General features: G+C 50.6%; 2 protein-coding genes across 2 annotated transcripts in view; one reads left to right on the top strand and one right to left on the bottom strand.

Moving 5' to 3' along the window:
- Positions 1 to 18,327, top strand: part of LOC122672951 (src substrate cortactin-like) — a 65,519-nt gene that overhangs the window by 10,473 nt on the left and 36,719 nt on the right. The window lies entirely within an intron of this gene.
- Positions 3,382 to 18,323, bottom strand: LOC122672943 (liprin-alpha-1-like). The gene is made up of 6 exons (XM_043870455.1): positions 18,283 to 18,323; positions 12,105 to 12,206; positions 11,470 to 11,634; positions 10,649 to 10,818; positions 8,617 to 8,848; positions 3,382 to 3,898 (listed from the first exon to the last, which is right to left on the bottom strand). Exons 3-6 carry the CDS (start codon positions 11,578 to 11,580, stop codon positions 3,743 to 3,745), a joined length of 669 nt encoding a protein of 222 aa, XP_043726390.1. The 5' UTR covers positions 11,581 to 11,634; positions 12,105 to 12,206; positions 18,283 to 18,323; the 3' UTR covers positions 3,382 to 3,742.

Raw genomic sequence — 18,327 nt, 5'->3', positions numbered from 1 at the left:
TCGCCCAGGATCAGGCCCTCCCCCAGCATCAGGCCCTAGTCTAGCATCAGACCCTCCCCAGCATCAGGCCCTCCCCCCAGCATTAGGCCCTCCTCCAGCATCAGGCCCTAGTCCAGAATCAGACCTTCCCCAGCATTAGACCCTCCCCCAGGATCAGACCCTAGTCCAGCATCAGACACTTGCCCAACAACAGGCCCTTCCGCAGCATCAGACCCTAGTCCAGCATCAGATGTTTCCCACAATCATCAGGCCCTAGTCCAGCATCATACCTTCCTCCAGAATCAGACCTTCCCGCAGCGTCAGGCACCTCCTGCATCAGGCCCTCCCCCAGCATGAGACCCTAGTCCAGCATCAGACATTCCCCCCCAGCATCAGGCCCTAGTCCATCATCAGGCCCTCCCCCACCCTCAGACCCTCCCGCACCATGAGACCTTAGTCCAGCATCAGGCCCTCCCCCACCCTCAGACCCTCCCCCGGCCTCAGGCCGTTCCCCACTATCAGGCCCCCCACCTCCAGTATGAGGCGTGGCAGCTCCACTTGTCTGATGCTCCTGAGCACACTCAGGCAGCCCCAGAGCCGCAGGACAATAGCTCTTGCAGGAGGTGCATCTCCAGGAATCACCTGCGGAGCAGCAGCAGCTGGGCTCTGTTTCAGGTCAAGGAGAGGCGAAGGGGCACTTGTGCAGGAGGCAGCCGTGGCTGTGGGCACGCTCCCCGACTCTGCCTCCTCCCCGTGGGGTCTCTGCTCTCCTGCTCTCTCACGGGCCCCAGGACTGTGTCCTTCCAGAGTCATAGTCGCCTTGATATCTCAAGCCCAAGTCCTGAGTTGCGTCCCAGTCTGGTGTGGTGGAGGGCTGGGAACACCCAAGCTCAAGGGCTGAAAGGATCCCAGGGGGACAGTCGGACCCCAGCGGGCGGTGGGGCAGGGGATGAGGGTGGCCGCCCACAGAGGGCCCCGCGGCAGCACTGGAAGGACAGCAGCGATGCCTTAGCTCACTCGGGGACGCTGCCAGCCTAGCACTCAGAGATGTTACCGCCAGCAGCTCTGGGGACGCAGGAAGCCCGGTGAGTGACACCATGCCACATGGGCTGTGTGCGTGGGCACTGCTGACCATGGCCTCGGTTTTCATTCTGGTTCCAACTGTCCCTCCAAGGATTGACAGGCTCCTCTTCCGAATGGCACAGATGTTTTCTTTATGTGGGTAAACGCATCCTTGCTAGTTTCTGTCGGCACTGTTGTCCCTTATCGTGTGTTTTCCTCTTTACAACCTGTACTTGCTGCTCTTCCAGTTTAAATTAGGAGCAGTCCTTATTTTCTGCATTTCCTAGTCAGTGTTCACTGGGGCTTTCCAGGTGGCTCTAGAGTTAAAGATCCTGCCTGCCAATGCAAGAGATAATGAGAGATGTGGGTTCGGTCCCTGGGTCGAGAAGATGGCCTGGAGGAGGGCATGACAACCCACTCCAGTATTCTTGCCTGGAGAATCCCATGGACAGAGGAGCTAGTGGGCTACAGTCCCTGGGGTCGCAAAGAGTCAGACACAACTGAAGCAGGTTAGCACACACTCAGGCTTTAGTTCAGTCACTCAGTTGTGTCCGACTCTTTGCCACTGCGTGGACTGCAGCACTCCAGGCTTTCCTGTCTTCACTATCACCTGGAGTTTGCTCAAACTCATGTCCATTCATCAATGATGCCATAGAACCATCTCATTCCTGTTGCATCCACCAGAGAGGTGGCTGGGGCTCGGCAAAGTGCATGGTCCCACTGCGTGGGTCTGAAGCTGCCCTCACCACTCTCTGACCGCGTGACCATCACTGTGTCTTCCTCTGTAAATGGGGAGGTGGCAGCACCTGCTTGGGAAGGGGCACATCCGGCATCCGGTATAAAATCAATGCACCACCATCTCAGCGTTGTATTTATTAACCTGCATTTAATAACCTGCTCCTTTCTCTCTTGTCACTTAACTGTGGTCCAGACCACAACTGGTTTACTTACCCCTGAAAATCCCACACCCAGCACAAACAAGACACTCACACATATCTGCCTGAAGAGGCATGAACATACCCTGTCCTCAAGGAGATGAAGCCGAGCGAGATGGGGCCTGATGATAACACTGTGTGATGAGGAGACCCCAGGAGGACCAGTGTGGCTGTGGGGTGAGGTGGGGGGCATGGGCAGAACCCCTGAGAGCTCCTGGGGATGGGGAAGGTAGCAGGAAGGAGGAGGAGGGCCTGTTCCTTGCAGGGTGTCCACAGATTGTACCTCACCCCTCACTGATGAGCACTTGGGCCGTTTCCAAACACTTGTCAGTGTTCTGGGGGAAGCAATCATTGCCAGCTCCTACTCAATCAACTTCACAGAATATGTTTCTAGCACTGGAGTATAAACATTTGCTTTCTTCATTCCATCCTCCGTTCATCCACCTATCCAGCCAGCCATCTGTTCATCCATCCATCCACTCACTAATCCATCCATCCATCCACTCACAAATTCCATCCACCCATCGAGCCAGCCATCGGTTCATCGATCCATCCACTCACTAATCGATCCATCCATCCATCCACCCACCCACTCATTAACTCATCTGATCATCTCGGACCCACCGAGAAGACAGACGCCTCCTCCGCTCCTGCTCCCAGGAGGACCCCGAGCGTGAGTGACAGGAGCCTCATGGGGCAGCGGGGGAGACACAGAAGGGACATGCCTGCAGGCCCTCCTCCTCTGAACGGGGAAGCACCCACCTGGTCCTAAGCCCTCCTTACCGGGGTGTCCAGGCCGACCCCTTTCCTTCTTGCCAAAGAAGCGGCCGATGGAGCACCTGATGCCGTTCTTCTTTGGGGCTTTGTCCATGGAGTCCTGGCTGCTGTTGCTGCTGGGGTTGCCCCCGGGGCCGTCCTGAGAGTCCGTCGAGCTTTGGGGAGAGAAAACGCCCTTTAACCAGCGCCCTCATGCAAACACACACCCCTCCCTAAGACCGACTGATAGAACTGGCCACCAGCAACACCCGTGCCTCCACCTCGAGCAGACAGTGGCGTCTGCTTCACCAACCACACTCCACACGAGCAATGGGGGCTCCCGGCCACAGACATCCACCCCAGGAAGCTGAGAGTCTCTGACTGGAGCTGCCCCCGAGGAGGGCTTGACTCCAGGCCAGCCGGTGCAGAGGGCGCTCCGACCCTCCCTCAGGGTTGCCGCTCAGCAGGTGATGAGGCTCCCAGAGAAGGTGAGCTCCCCCGCTCTGGGCAGCTCCCCCTGCCTCCCGCAGGGTGACCGTCCCCGGCCGTGGCAGGAGAGCGACGGTCACCGTGCAGGGCTGCTGGTCAGGAGACCACTCGTGCCCTCCGTCGGGGGCTTCCTGGCTCAGGCCGGGAGTTCAGCAGGTGGTGGTCGAATGAGGACAGTGTCAGCCACAGGAGGGAACAGAGTCTCCTGAGAGGAGACCCTTGAGGAAAAGGGAGGGACCCTCAAGAGCGAACCTGAGAGGCACGGGGCCATCACCATCAGGAACGCGTCCCGGACGGGCAGACCTCTAGCAAGAGCAGGAAGAAAGCTCCCACAGGAGTCTATCAGCAGAGATGGACATTTTCTAAAATCACTGAGGTCCCTGAGCTCTTCTCCCCCAGCATCTGAAGTTCACCACTAAACACAGGCACCGCATCCAGTGCGATTCCTTTAAAACCATTCTTCCACCTCTTTCAAGACAAGAGGCGCAGGGCTCCTGAAACTGACGAGGCGCACAGGCTCCTTACTTGCGGGCGTCCCTGACGTCCTCGGGGCTGGCCGCGCGAAGCGTCCCTGTGTGCAGCTGCTCCAGCCGAAGGGACTCAGGCGAGGCAGGGCTCGAGGTTTCAGAAGTGATGGTTGTCTTGTCATTTTGCACCTCTTCCCATAGAGCTGGCATCTGAGGGAATGAGCTAAGTGTAAAATTGGCTAACAAGAGACTGTGTCAAAAAAGGCAATCATACAGGCCTTACATTATAAGCACAAACATATTTGAAAATCTATTAGCCATGCTATCCGCCAAGTATAAAAAAATGCCTTGTACTATCTTAATGCCATCTTAAAGGACTGTCTTGTAGAGAAGCGGGGCATGGGGCAGCGAGAGCACCTGACTGAGTGCAGAGACCCCGGACGGGAACCTCCCTGCAGCGGGGCTCCGCCCTCCCTGGAATGCGGTGACCAGATGGCCCCGCCGGGCAGGACAGCAGAGCGACGCCAGCCCCATGAACCCTGCATGGCACCAACTGTCCTGATGAAAGGACTGCTCATCGCCAGATGCTGCTCAGAAGCACCACTAGCAAGGGTAAGGAACCTCTCAGCAAGCCTTCCAGACCTTTCTGTTTGAAGGAGAAAAGGAAACAGCTTGTACCACCACCCAAGATCATTTGTAGTGATGATGCAGGTTACTGGAACCCGTGACACCAAGTGAAACACAGGAAAGGCACCTAACCCGGCATGCGAACACCATGTGTCTGGCTCGTATTTCTCTGTAACACACGACTGGGGCTACACAGTGAAGTGCTTACACGCCGTCCAGTGTAATTTACTCACTGTGGTCTACATAAAGCACCCCTAGGTCTTCACTAAGAGATGATCTTGTAGCCACCTAGAGCGGTGGGATTGGGAGGGAAATGGGAGGGAGGTTCAAAAGGGAAGGGGTATATGTATACCTATGGCTAATTCATGTTGAGGTTTGACAGAAAAGAACAAAATTCTGTAAAGCAATTATCCTCAATTAAAAAATAAACGAATTAAAACAACAAAAAAAAGATGATCTCTCCTGGAGTCCCAGCTTTCCCGCTGGTCCTGGGTGTGAGGACAGGAAAGACAGTGGTGGCAACAGTGTGGGGAACAGATTAACCCCTTCAGGGTCCAGACAGGTCTCACTTACACATTTGGGTTGTGGTTAAGCCAGGGGAAATCTGTAGAAACTTGCACGGCAAGTAATTTTATAAACAATGAGTGTGTTGTTTTATCCAACTAACCTGTGCCTTTTGAATGGGATTCTGTAAAGAATACTGATCCACTGCAGCCCCACAGGAGCTTGGTGACAACAAAGTAACTTAGTGCAAAATACAGCTGAGCCCGTTTAACAGCGGCTGGATAAACGGCACCCTCCCCTGATCTCTAACAAGAACCCTCAGGCAACAGAAGGCTACAGAGGCTAGAAATTATCCCCACAGAACTGAACAGGGGTCAATCTCAAATTCAAGTTACAATAAGCCTTTATAAAAATCAGAAAACAACACAGAACAGAGCGGGGAAGTGACACGCCTGGGTTGACTGTGGACTCAGGGCAGACAAACACCTGCCTCAAAGTCAGGGGCCGCGGCTAGCCCCTTCCCTGGGCCTCCTCCTGAGGAAGGGCTCTGGGCCCCCAGCCTGTCCCCCGGGAGGGAAGCCCGCCCTCCCCCAGGTGGAAGCCCGCCCCCCTGGTGCCCAGGTGACTAGGATGGGCAGGACCATGTCCTTACTTAACAGGAGGGCAGAGCAGGCCACAGAGCCGGTGAGCTGCACACCCAGGCCACCAGCCCCAGGGTGATGGAGCAGCTCCGCTGTGCCCAGCAGAAGGGCTCCGGGGCACTGAGCTGCCTCAACTGGAGCGTGGCTGCCCAAGACCTGCGAGAAGGTCCCAGGGGTGGTCGGTCACTGGGCTGGGAGAGGGAGAGGGACAAAGACGGCCAGCCCTCGGGGCACTGGACTCCAACAACAGGGGCTCATCCGAGGGACCAGAGGGGAGAGGCAGCGAGCTCCCTCCTGCCGCTCCCTCCATCAGGGACGCTGTGAGGGACACGAGAGCCTCTGGAGGAAAGCGGGCTGGACGGCCCCACGGTTAAGTGTCCAGGCTCTGATCAGACGAGTCCGCACGGCACTGCTGGGTGTGTGAGCCTGGGCACGGGGCCCGGCCTCTCTAAGCCTCAGTGTCCACGTCTGCTGAATGGGGATAACTGCAGCCTGGACCTCACCTGGGTGTCTGCGGGATTAGATGACAGGCTCGGAAAGCACTTGACACGGTGCCTGGCGAGCAGAGTCTCCTGCACAGTGCTACCCCGTCATTAGAGGGCTTCCCCCAAGTCTAATACCTATGGCTCTGATTCAGTCATTGCTTTTAAGAAAACACTAAGTGGAAATTCCATGGTGGTCCAGACGTTAGGACTTGGCACTTTCACTGCCGGGACACCGGTCTGATCCCTGATTGGGGAATTAAGATCCCATAAGCTGTGCAGCATGGCCAAAAAAATAAAATTTTCAAAATAATAAATACTACTATGTCTATTATAAATAAGCATGAGATGATTAGAAAGCAAACAAGTGGCAGAAAGGGAAACTGTTACAATTGTCTCAACAAATGACCTTTTTCCAACAGAACCATCAGCATATTTTAAGTGGTGGGTGAGTTTCAAAACTTCCAATAAAACGTCAATTATTCACCAGTACATAACCACACAATGTTCATTCATGTGACTCGATAAGCACTCTTTAACACTTCACAGAGAAACAAAGCCATGCTAAATTACTAAATAGTTTACCTTTCAACGATGCTTCCATAAATCACTAGGCTGATAGATGCATGCAAAGAAATGGAGAGAAACCAGGTTGATTGTGACTTTGAAGCTAAAAATTCAAGAATCAGTATAGGCAAATACAGGAAAGCAAAAATGATGGCAAACCTATAAGTGAGATTAAGACCTAGAGAACAGTAGCTGGAAACAAAACATTTTTTTTTTTTATGACCACAGAAGTTAAATAAGCTATTCAAGATTTACTAGAGAAACACTATAAATTATTACTCAGGAAGATACGAGTCTAATACAACATCGTGATTTATTAAAGCAGAGCATCCTGTACATCAAAGGGCCTCAACAGCTGTCTGTTCTCAGCCAAACTTCTCTATAACCTATTTCTCTTAATAAAAAACATGTTATACTTTGAAATAGTAATTTAACTGATGAGGAAGTTACCATAATACCTATTTTAACACTGAACAAATCTAACCACCTATTGGACATTAATGTAAAATCCTTACCTAGAATTTGATTTAAAACTTCTGAAAATAAATTCATTAAAGCAGGTACCCTATGAAAATGTGTAAGAATGAAAGCTAGCATAATTGCAAGTGAAGTCTTCACATTTTATGAACCATAGAAGATACTTTGTAAAAGAGTCTAGTAGAGACATTAACCATGCAAAAGCTGACGAGATTTACAGTCTTAAATACAAGCACCAACACGGAAAGGAGATTGTGTCAAAAGCCCATTAATTCGACACTTAGAAGATCATTTCTTTATGTAAGCATACTCTCATTTATAAATTGCACAGGTTATGTAGTGTATGATCCATCTACATTATGCTTGTAACTGCATAGTGATACAATAATTCAAACTTACTGCTATGGGGGAAAAACACCATTTAATGAGCCATGAAGAAAAGCACAAACACGACTAAAGGGACACACGCTGTGGACACAGCACTGCTGAGACCAGAGCAAGTGGGCGGACGGGGAGGGGAGATGGATGGGGAAACTACAGCCTGGGGTGAGGGGGACGGGAGGCTGGGGTCTGGATTGACGACGGCTAAACAGACAACAGGATGAGACAGGAAATCCAAACCAATGATGAAAGCAGACACACCATCCGAGAACTCCAACAACAAGGACAAAAAATACGCAACTGTTCTTTTACAAATACTCGGAAAGAAATCAAGCATGAAACCACAGAGAAATCGTCAAGAATTTTAAATACCAACTAATTAGCCAAAGACGCAAATTATAAAAAGTGTGTCAAAAGACCACAAAATGGACTAGTTACCACTTCATATGCATCTAAAATGATTCACACTTAATTTAATGATATGCTGACTAACAATGCAGCTAACGTGAAATGGGTGGTAACAGAAAAAGGTGATAATACAAGTGCAGGTACAAAGCAGAGGGTTGTAAACGTGATTTCACGGGGTAAACAGCAACGCACTCAGAAACCTAAGCTACACACGCAAGAAAGCTGGACCATGCGCTTTAGAGCCGCACACTCTGTCACCAAAAGCCCTAGGTCGTCATCCCGTTTTCAGACTCGGGAGAGTGAGGAAGCCCGACTTCTTCCCTGGGGCCCTGGGGCACCGGGCTTTGAACGTGGTTTCACACGCAGAGCGGGCCTGAGTGCGCGGCCAGGTCCATCAGCAAGCAGACCACTTTAGATTTTTGGTTTTCTTCCCACCGCATGCCCTGCACCGTGCAGCCAGGCATCCCCAGTGGAAAATGTGCTGCACGGTTTTCACACGCCATGAGAACTGCCTAAGGTTACTTTCACAAAGCTGTCTGCTCCCTGAGAACAGAAACTTTCCTGCAGCTGCTGCGCCCAGCACAGGCCAGGCCCAACGTCACAGAGGCAGGCTCTGGCTGAGCTCATGATGACGTGCTAAGCCAGTGGTCCAAATATCAAGACTAATTGGTCGCTGTGCGATTACAGAATGATTAAAGACTAGGTAGTTTTAAAAATCATAGACCTCTGAGTGTGGCAAATGTACCTGATTTTCTTCTGGAGAAAAAAACCAAAAACAAACAAAAAAAAGAAAACCAGTGTGCTGGAGGAGGGACGCGGCAGGGAGGAGGCAGACACATACCAGAGGCATGGTGCCCAGCCGGTCTATGTTCCGCGCTGGCCTTCGACGCCTCATTCGGGGCGTGGCGGGCACTCTGCTGGGCGGGCAGGAGCTGGCAAGCGAGGAGGCAAAATACAGGTCGAGGGAGCTCACTGATTTAAAACGACGAAGGCTGCCTGAGCTCGCCTTGCCCACCCTGCTCTCAGTCTCCTTGGCCCGCTGCTCCGTGGTCTCCTTCTCTTCTTGGATCCACCTAAGAGAGAGCAAAACTCATCACCTGCCTTTGTCAGCACAGGAATGTGTCTGGACAACAAATTTGGGCTTGCATTCTGTGCCATGATTAGCAAATTCCAGGAACAGTTGCTCAATTAACATCGCAGCAAAAAGGTTCGACTTTCCCTCTTTTGAATATTCTCAAACTTAGTATAACTTAGCATTGAGTCTTACAAACTGGCCCCTGATCATTCACATTTGGTTTGACTCATTTACTCTAACATTCTGACAGGGCCTGGGTGGCGACTCTCTCCCTGTGAGGAGACACCTGAAACTGACAACCTTCACCATCCCTGCTCTCAGGGCTGAGGTGCACATCAGAGCCTCGAGTCTTTTCCACTGGGAATCAGGAACTCTGCACCATCAAAACAGCGATTCACGAACAAGCTTGACCTTCTAAACACAAGTCTCCACACCAGATGAAGTGCTGAGTTGATTTTTTTTTTTTTTTTAAGGGTGTATATGTACCAACACATCACTTGATGAAGTTCTCCCCCAGCTTTGTGTGAGTTTCTGGATTCATGTCAATGTGCCGCATTCACCTAGAATTCACGGTGACTGCTCTTCTCCCCTAATGTGTCATGGATGATTTTATATAGCACTTTAAATACTAGATTATGCATATAAAATGATTTGTTAAAAAAAATACAAGATTCTTGCAGGTCGTAACCTCTCCAGTTTCACTACTTATATGTCCGGAAAGATTTTCACTGGCGACAAGTTGAAGGACAGAATTTACCACTTACATCAAGTCAACATATTGCATAAGGAAAAATCACTTTTACCTGACAACGTGCTGTAAAAATAGAAACATTAATATGTAACCGTTCCATATTTCCTGCGGGGACGGGGAAAGACAACCTTTCTGAGCTCGTCTGTGCTCAAACACGGCCCAGAAAGCAGTCTGTGTCGGGGCCAAAAGTGCAGGCGGCACCACCTGCGTTTGCTGGTTGTGCTGCTCACCCCTACCTTCCGCCTGAACCCCCCCGCGCTCGGCCAACAGGAACGGGCACCTCGGCCTGGGCTGACGTGACGAGAACAATCCGAGCAGCAGCTCTGCCGGGTCCTGCGCAGGGTCACCGGCCCGCGGCCACTCTGAACGGAACCTCAGGACAGGAGGCACGGTTGTGCGGGTGTGGCCCAGGCAGGCCTCGGGGCCCCCGGCCGCCTGGCTGCACCCAGACCCATGGCCCCCTGCTCACCACGAGGTGGGCCTTCAGATTCTATCCCGCTTTGTAAACTGTTATAACTGCCAAGACGGTGTCTAAAGAAAACATCTTAAACATACTGATGAGTTGAGAAAAACTCAAACACATGTCCTTGGACCAGTGTTTTACAACAAGCCAATCTTCACACTGTGCTAAGTTAAAAAGGGAAATGCGGATCTGAGGGGAATTTGCCAACCCCAAATCTCAGCTTTTCTGTTCCAGGTGGCTTTTCACCAGAACGTGGGAGGCTCCGAGGGACACGAGGGTGAACCCTCAGTGCTGGTGGGTTCACGGGCCACAGAGGACACCACCTCGGCACGTCTCCCACCTTGGGGCTCAGAGCTGTGGGGGGACACCCCACAACACCCCCCGCCCACAGAGTGCTGACACCAGCTGTGGACAGAACGCCCTGGCTGACTCAGCTCTCTCATCAAGGGCGATCTCAGAACTGAAAATCCTTGAAGCAGGCCTGTAGTCAGTGTTCTCACCATGGAACACTCAGACTTCTCCTAGGACAAGACAGCTCCTCGGAGAAGCCCAGTTTCTGGGGAGCTGAGTTCGGGCACACCCACCGGATCTCTTCATTGATGCTGTCCAGCTGCTCCTGAAGCATCTGCCCGCTGGGCGGCAGCTGAGCAGCCGAGCTGAGGAGGGTGACCCCGTCGCCCTCGCCGTCAGACACGCCTTCGTCTCTTTCGAAGGCCTGGGCCACGGTGGCCGGCACGCGGGCCTGCTGTCTCAACTGAAATAGAAGGGGCCGAGTCACTGTGTGTTGATGTGGGCATATACGTTAGTGCACTTCTTACTGTATACTCACCTGATGACATGGCCACTGTAACAGAATACACCCAGTGTCTCTCATTGATCTCAACGTCAAGAGAATCTGCTTATTCACAGCTTTAAACTCTCAGTTTGAGAGGGAAAAAATGTTATCCTAAAACCATTCTATTACCCAGTTTTTAATTGCAAATTGATAGCCAGAAGATAATAAATCTTGAGACATTTATGCCAACTAATACTTTTAACTGGGGGCTTCCCAGGTGGCTCAGTGGTAAAGAATCCGCCTGCCAATTCGAGAGGGCAGGTTGGATCCCGGGGTCGGGAAGATCCCCTGGAGTAGAAGATGGCCACCCACTCCAGTATTCTTGCCTGGGAAGTCCCAGGAAGAGAGGATGTGTTGGACTACAGTCCACAGGGTTGTATAAGACTCGGATAAGGCTGAGTGTGTACTCAGGCAATGCTGTTAAACCATATAAAACTCTGACTTCTTACAGAAAAACTGTATTTACAAGAATTCAAGAAGCTCAAAAGTCAACTAGTTCCATAAATACGTGCATCATCCACCTGACCAGGCAGCAAGTGTACAAATGCAGGCCGGCCGGGTGGCTGGTACCTTCTCGTCCAGGGCCTTGTGGTGCTCAAATAGAAACTTCAGCGCCCTGAGCACCTCCACCTCGCTGATCATGCCGGCTGGGGACTGCGCCTGCTGCTTGTCCGCCGTCATCCGGAGGGATGGTACATACCGGGAAACGAGGAGCTCCAGGTGTTCCAGCAGCAGCTGCAGGGAGGGGTCAAAGGAGCACCTTCAACCTCACACTTGAATTCAGGGCCGAGAACTCCTCTCAGCCTCACGCTAAAGCCAAAACCATGCTAAGGCACGTCGGAATCCCGCCAGTTCAGTCTAAAGTTAGAGTGGACTTCCCCCGTGGCCCAGGAGTTAAGACTCCACACTTCTGCAGGGCTCATGGGTTTTAATCCCTGGTCGGGGATCTAAGATCCCACATAAACTGTAGCATGGCCAAAAATGGAAGTTAAGAGAACTCCCCCCTCAAATGTACTAAAATTACATTCGCTCTCATCATAAATTTGAAGCAAACTCTGAGAACCCCAAGCTGATCCACCTCGGTCTGCCCAGTGGGAAGATGTGAAAAATGACTTGAAAACCAGACAGACTTTAAAGACAGCAACACGGAGCCCAGCGGTGAGCCCCGCGGGCACAGGTCAGCACGGGAGACTCCGCCTACTGACCCTGGTGTTGTTCCTCTCTGCTCTCAGCTGAGCAATTTCTTCTTCTCTGGCAAGAAGCTGCTCCCTGCACACCTTCAGTTCTTCATTATATGTTCCCAACTCCTAGAAAACAGTTAAATGAGGAGGTAACTAAATGCAAACACAAGTGAAAAAGAGAGCGAGACCGTGAAGGCTGACCCTATCAAGTCTCTCCAGGCTCCACACAAAGGATCTCCCTGCCCCTCCGGAGAAAAGGGGGTCCGCTGACCCCAAGACCACACAGACAAGCACAACTCAGACTGGCCTTCAACCTCCACCTCGACCTGGCAGGCACGCGGAGAAGAGAACCTGGAATCCAGCCTGCCTTCTCCAGACCCAGGGAAGTCTGAGAAACTTTCCTAAACATAAACCAAACAACAAAATGGATAAACAGATTCTTAAACGACATGCAGACAAGTGACCTAGGACCCCTGAGGAGAGTGAAGAAGAAAGGGAAGATCTACAAGGCCACCAGGTTTTGGAGTGTTCCTCTGGGAAAGAGGCTGATGGCACACCAAGGCCATCTGCTAGCCTGACTCCACTGAAATCACCCAGTCATTCAATAAACTGGCTAAAATGTTAAATTCGTGTTATATGTATTTTATCACAATTTGTGTGCACGCGGGGCCATCCACGTGGTGAACTTGCTCAAACCGAACCACAACGAGACTTTCATTCTTCTATTTTTCTTTGCACAAGTAAAAAAACCCTGGCTCACAAGTAAAAAAACCCTGGCTTACACATCCCCCACTACATACTGAGTATTCAGCACCTAGAACACTGCCCAACACTTGTAAGAGGCATGTAGTAGACATGTGAAGCCATGAGGGTATATGTTACACACGTAAGCAGTAGGTACCCATTATTAACATGCTGGACACACTGGTCTGTGCTTTGTAAGACGGGAGACATTAAGGGGCTTAGCCTCTCTGCTTCAAGGACTGACTCTCTAGCTCGATCCAGATGCCCCAGAGACTGTTCCAGCCACTGTATCCCTTCTTGTGGGGCCCCCGCCCATCCTCCACGCAGCACCTGCACAACCTCTAACAAAGTCAACCTGCTGGGGTCGATCCTGCGCACGAAGGCCAAAACGCCCTGGCCGGCAGGGCCCACGGCCATGCTAACAAATGAAACACAGCCCCAACGCTTCATCGGGTGAGGGCCAATCCGATGGGCCCAGTCCCTGGCTGCTCTCACCTCAGGACACTCTGCCTCCAGGACTTGGGTCGAGGCCAACTTCTTCGTCTTCTTGGCCTTTGCCTTGGGGTTGCAGCATTGGAAAAGCGCCCATAGGCAGGCCCTTCTGCGACCCATCCTCGTGGATGGGGGCAGCCCCCCACTCGGGGGCAACCGCTGTTTCCCAGGCAGTTTGCTCAGCGCCTGAGCTATCACCACCGATGTCACACTCCCCTCTCACACACACCGCTCTCACACACACCGCTCTCTCACACACACCGCTCTCACACACCGCTCTCTCACACACCGCTTTCACACACCGCTCTCACACACTCTGCTCTCTCACACACACCGCTCTCACTCTCCGCTCTCACACACCGCTCTCTCACACACCGCTCTCACACACTCTGCTCTCTCACACACACCGCTCTCACACTCCGCTCTCACACACCGCTCTCTCACACACCGCTCTCTCACACACCGCTCTCACACTCCACTCTCACACACACCACTCTCTCACACACACCGCTCTCTCACACTATGACCACCAGCACCAGCGTCTCAAGAAGAAATGGCACCAAGGCTCTGCCTCCAGCACGTCTCCCAGGAGCCCGGAACCTGGAACCCACTCCGTCACAAGGGGCTCCGTGGTAACAGGGGGGCTGGGCTCAGGCCCACCATCAAGGGTGCAGAGGGGGGGAGGGGCTGCCAAAAAGATGGCAGGTGAGTGTGGGGTGCGGGAGAAGGAAGGCCGTGCCCACCGCTCAGGCCCAACGTCAAACATGACCCTGCAATGTACTGGGTCACAGTCGAACCGAACAGTATACACTGCTTCAGAAACCACCACCGCTAGGAATGAGCACATCTTCTAAGGGGGCTTCTGCCCGCTCCACCCCTGAAACAAGCCTCCAATGAGGCTACTGAAAGGGCACCCCTGAACTCAAGGGCACCCCTGAACTCAAGAGCATCCCCAGAACCCATCCCGGTGAGGATGCTGGCTGCCGCGCTGGCTCCCCCTCACTCTCACCCTGAGCTTGGTCATTGCCATTTACTTCTCCAGGGGATCTTCCCAACCCAGGGATCGAACCCGGGTCATCCGTATTGTACACAAACACTTTACCATCTGAGCCATGAGGGATCTACTAGCGTGTCAGATGAGTGCAAACATGCGGTAGTTTGAGCATTCTTTGGGATTGACTTTCTTTGGGATTGGAATGAAAACGGACCTTTTCCAGTCCTGTGGCCACTGCTGAGTTTTCCAAATTTGCTGGCATATTGAGTGCAGCACTTTCACAGCATCATCTTCCAGGATTTGAAATAGCCCAACTGGAATTCCGTCACCTCCACTAGCTTTGTTCATAGTGATGCTTTCTAAGGCCCACCTGACTTCACATTCCAGGATGTCTGGCTCTAGGTGAGCGATCACACCATGGTGATCATCTGGGTCGTAAAGATCTTTTTTGTACAGTTCTTCTGTGTATTCTTGCCACCTCTTCTTAATATCTTCTGCTTCTGCTAGGTCCACACCATTTCTGTCCTTTATCGAACCCATCTTTGCATGAAATGTTCCCTTGGTATCTCTCATTTTCTTGAAGAGATCTGTAGTCTTTCCCATTCTGTTCTTTTCCTCTATTTCTTTGCATTGATCACTGAGGAAGGCTTTCTTATCTCTCCTTGCTATTCTTTGGAACTCTGCATTCAAATGGGAATATCTTTCCTTTTCTCCTTTGCTTTTCACTTCTCTTCTTTTCACAGCTATTTGTAAGGCCTCCTCAGACAACCATTTTGCCTTTTTGCATTTCTTTTCCATGGGGATGGTCTTGACCCCTGTCTCCTGTACAGTGTCACAAACCTCCATCCATAGTTCATCAGGCACTCTGTCTATCTGATCTAGTCCCTTCAATCTATTTCTCACTTCCACTGTATAGTCAAAAGGGATTTGATTTAGGTCATACCTGAATGGTCTAGTGGTTTTCCCTACTTTCTTCAATTTAAGTCTGAATTTGGCAGTAAAGAGTCCTTAGGCAGCCACAATCCAAGATATCAAACTAAAGGGAAGCTCAGTGAGGGAGCTGGAGTCTGAGAGGGCTGCTCCTTCCCTCGGGGCATCTGAATAAAGCTGACTCTGCGAAGAAAAGGCAGGGAAAATGTCAAGCAGAGGGGACTGGCTAACACAGCTCTGGATGGTCCCTTGGGCTGGGAAGACAAAAATTCGAGTGCAGGCCTGACATGTCAGTCCGGGTGTTAGAGATCAAGCTCCCCAAGAAAAGGGAGGCACAGAAAACGTACCCGACACTCTGCCCAAATCGGCTGAGCGCTGAGTATCCATCACCTCGTGGTGCTCAGAAGACAGACGGTGGGCTTCAGGACCTGCCAAGAAGGGGGGCCCTGGGAGGCACCCCAGACTTCCAGACGGAGATGCTGGAGGGCTCCTCCCTGGCGTCATGGGGGGAAAGTGGGTGATGGCTGCTGAGACTCAGCTTACAAGGACCCCCCAGCCTCAAGGCACTCAGGCCCTGAGTGAACAGAGAGCTCTGTCCCCACTAGAGGTCTGCATCAGAAGAAACTCTGGAGAATACAGCATCACCAGAACCTCTAGGGTTTTCCAAACATAATGTCCAACATGCAACCAAAGAAGCAAAACAGGGTGTGACAACAAACAGCACCAAGAGAAAAAGAACTGAAACTGATCCAGAGGTGTCAGATGTATATCAGCATATCACAGGTATGCTAGAGGTATCAGATGCAAACTTCACCAGTTCAAAAATATACCTGACAAAAGGAAAAATTTCTGAGAATCAAAACCGATGCTAGAACTTTAAAATAACAGTGACCGAATTTAAGAACTCAGTCTCTGGTCTTAACATCAAATTGGACACAGCTGAAGAGAGGATCAGTGAACTGAAGGATGGATCAGTTAAAAATATATATATAAGAGGGAAAAAAGTTTAGAACATATGGAAGGAGCCCGCTTGTTAAACTATGTTGTTAAAAACTATAAATGAGGCCCCTCAAGGGAGAGAAAAGACAGAAAGGGGAATAAGAAATGCCTCCAGGGGTTGAAACTAAAGAGCCTCTTAATGAAAGTGAAAGAGGAGAGTGAGGAAGCTTGCATAAAACTCAACATTCAAAAAATGAAGGTCATGCCATCTGGCTCCATCACTTCCTGGCAAATAAATGGGGAAACAATGGAAACAGTGACAGACTGTATTTTCTTGGGCTCCAAAATGACTGCAGATGGTGACATTAAAAGACGCTAGCTCCTTGGAAGGAAAGCTATGACCAACCTAGACCGCACATTAAAAAGCAGAGACATTACTTTGCCGACAAAGGTTCATTTAGTCAAAGCTATGGTTTTTCCAGTAGTCATGTATGGATGGCAGAGTTGGCCCGGGAAGAAGGTTGAACGCCAAAGAATCAATGCTTCTGAACTGTGGTGTTGGAGAAGACTCTTGAGAGCCCTGTGGACTGCAAGGAGATCCAACCAGTCCATCCTAAAGCAAATCAGTCCTGAATATTCATTGGAAAGACGGATGCTGAAGCTCCAATACTTTGGCCACCTGATACGAAGAACTGACTCTTTGGAAAAGAACCTGATGCTGGGGAAGACTGAAGGCAGGAGGAGAAGGGGATGACAGAGGATGAGACGGTTGGATGGCATCACCGACTCGATGGACATGAGCTTGGGCAGGATCCAGGAGTTGGTGATGGATGGGGAGGCATGGTGCGCTGCAGTCCATGGGGTAACAAAGGGTCAGACACGGAGTGACTGAACTGACTGACAGGGGCGGGGGCAAGAGTTGGCTGGAGAATCAGATCATTGACTCAAAAATGAAAACCACACATTGGTTTCAGCAGCTCTGCGGGTGCCTAAGGCAAGAAGAAAATATTCAAGCGCTCAGAGGAAAAAGGCGAGGCTTTTAATGGCACAGCAACCCTGAGGGCTGACATTTCAAGAACAAGGAAGTCAGGAGATAATGGACTGGTGCCTGTGAAATGCTGAAAAACAAATACCAACCAACCTGGAATTCTATACCCAACAAAAACACTCTTCCAAAGTGAAAGCAAAATAAAGACTTTTAGGGCAAATGGAAATGAGACAGCTCATCACCCACAGACACAAACTAAAAAATATTAAGGCAGTTCTTTGGGAGAAAGAAAAGTAGTCTCTGACGGAAGTATAAAAAACAAGTAAAGACCAACAGTGAGGTAACAGTGAGGGTAAATATTAACTCTACGATGATGATAATGCCAAAAATATACCTAAAATTTTAAAGGATAACAGTGACAAGGAGGAAACAGTCGTGTCAGGGAGGCAGTAAAAATACTAAGTTAGACTTGAATGTAGAACACACGCTGTATCTGCGAATGTACACCCGATCACCTGACAGAGGCGTAAAGACCTAGAAAAACACTTCATCCTTCTAACAGAAAGCACGAGAGAAGGACACAGAATAGGTGGGACGAGCAGAAAACAAACAGCAACATGGTACCTACACACTGAAATATCAAAATTATAAACAGAGAAAATACTCTCATTGAAAGATAAAAAGGGTCAACCTGATTAAAATTAAAACCATACACTATTCACAGAGGTACGTGTAAAGATGGAAGACCACAGACAGGTGAAAGTAAAAGATACCCAGGCAAACAAGGACAGAAAACTGATGTGGCAATATCACTGTCCAATAGTATCTAAAGTAAGAAGCATTACTAGCAATAAAAAGGAGCATCTCATACTGATACAAGTTCAGTCCAGCAAGAAGATGAAGATTCTAAATTTGATTGTCCCTAATAACATAACCTCTCCACCATGACCCGTCCGTCCTGGGTGGCCCCACACAGCACGGCGTAGTTTCATTGAGTTAGACAAGACTGTGGTCCATGTGATCAGATCGGCTAGTTTTCTCTGATTATGGCTTCAGGGTGTCTGCCCTTTCATGCCCTCTTGCAACACCTACCATCTTACTTGGGTTTCGCTTACCTTGGACGTGGGGTATCTCTTTATGGCTGCTCCAGCAAAGCGCAG

The sequence above is a fragment of the Cervus elaphus genome, chromosome 16 (assembly GCF_910594005.1).
Source record: "Cervus elaphus chromosome 16, mCerEla1.1, whole genome shotgun sequence".
Classification (NCBI taxonomy): Eukaryota; Metazoa; Chordata; class Mammalia; order Artiodactyla; family Cervidae; genus Cervus; species Cervus elaphus.
This window is presented reverse-complemented; position numbering and strand designations above follow the sequence as displayed.

Bases quoted from the DNA above. Each gene is read 5' to 3' on its own strand.
- LOC122672943 (XM_043870455.1), bottom strand. From the start codon at position 11,580: ATGACGGCGGACAAGCAGCAGGCGCAGTCCCCAGCCGGCATGATCAGC. The intron at 10,819-11,469 runs GTACCAGCCACC...CTTCTATTTCAG, and splicing joins ACAAGGCCCTGGACGAGAAG to TTGAGACAGCAGGCCCGCGT. The intron at 3,899-8,616 runs GTATGTGTCTGC...TCATTCCCTCAG, and splicing joins GGCTGGGCACCATGCCTCTG to ATGCCAGCTCTATGGGAAGA.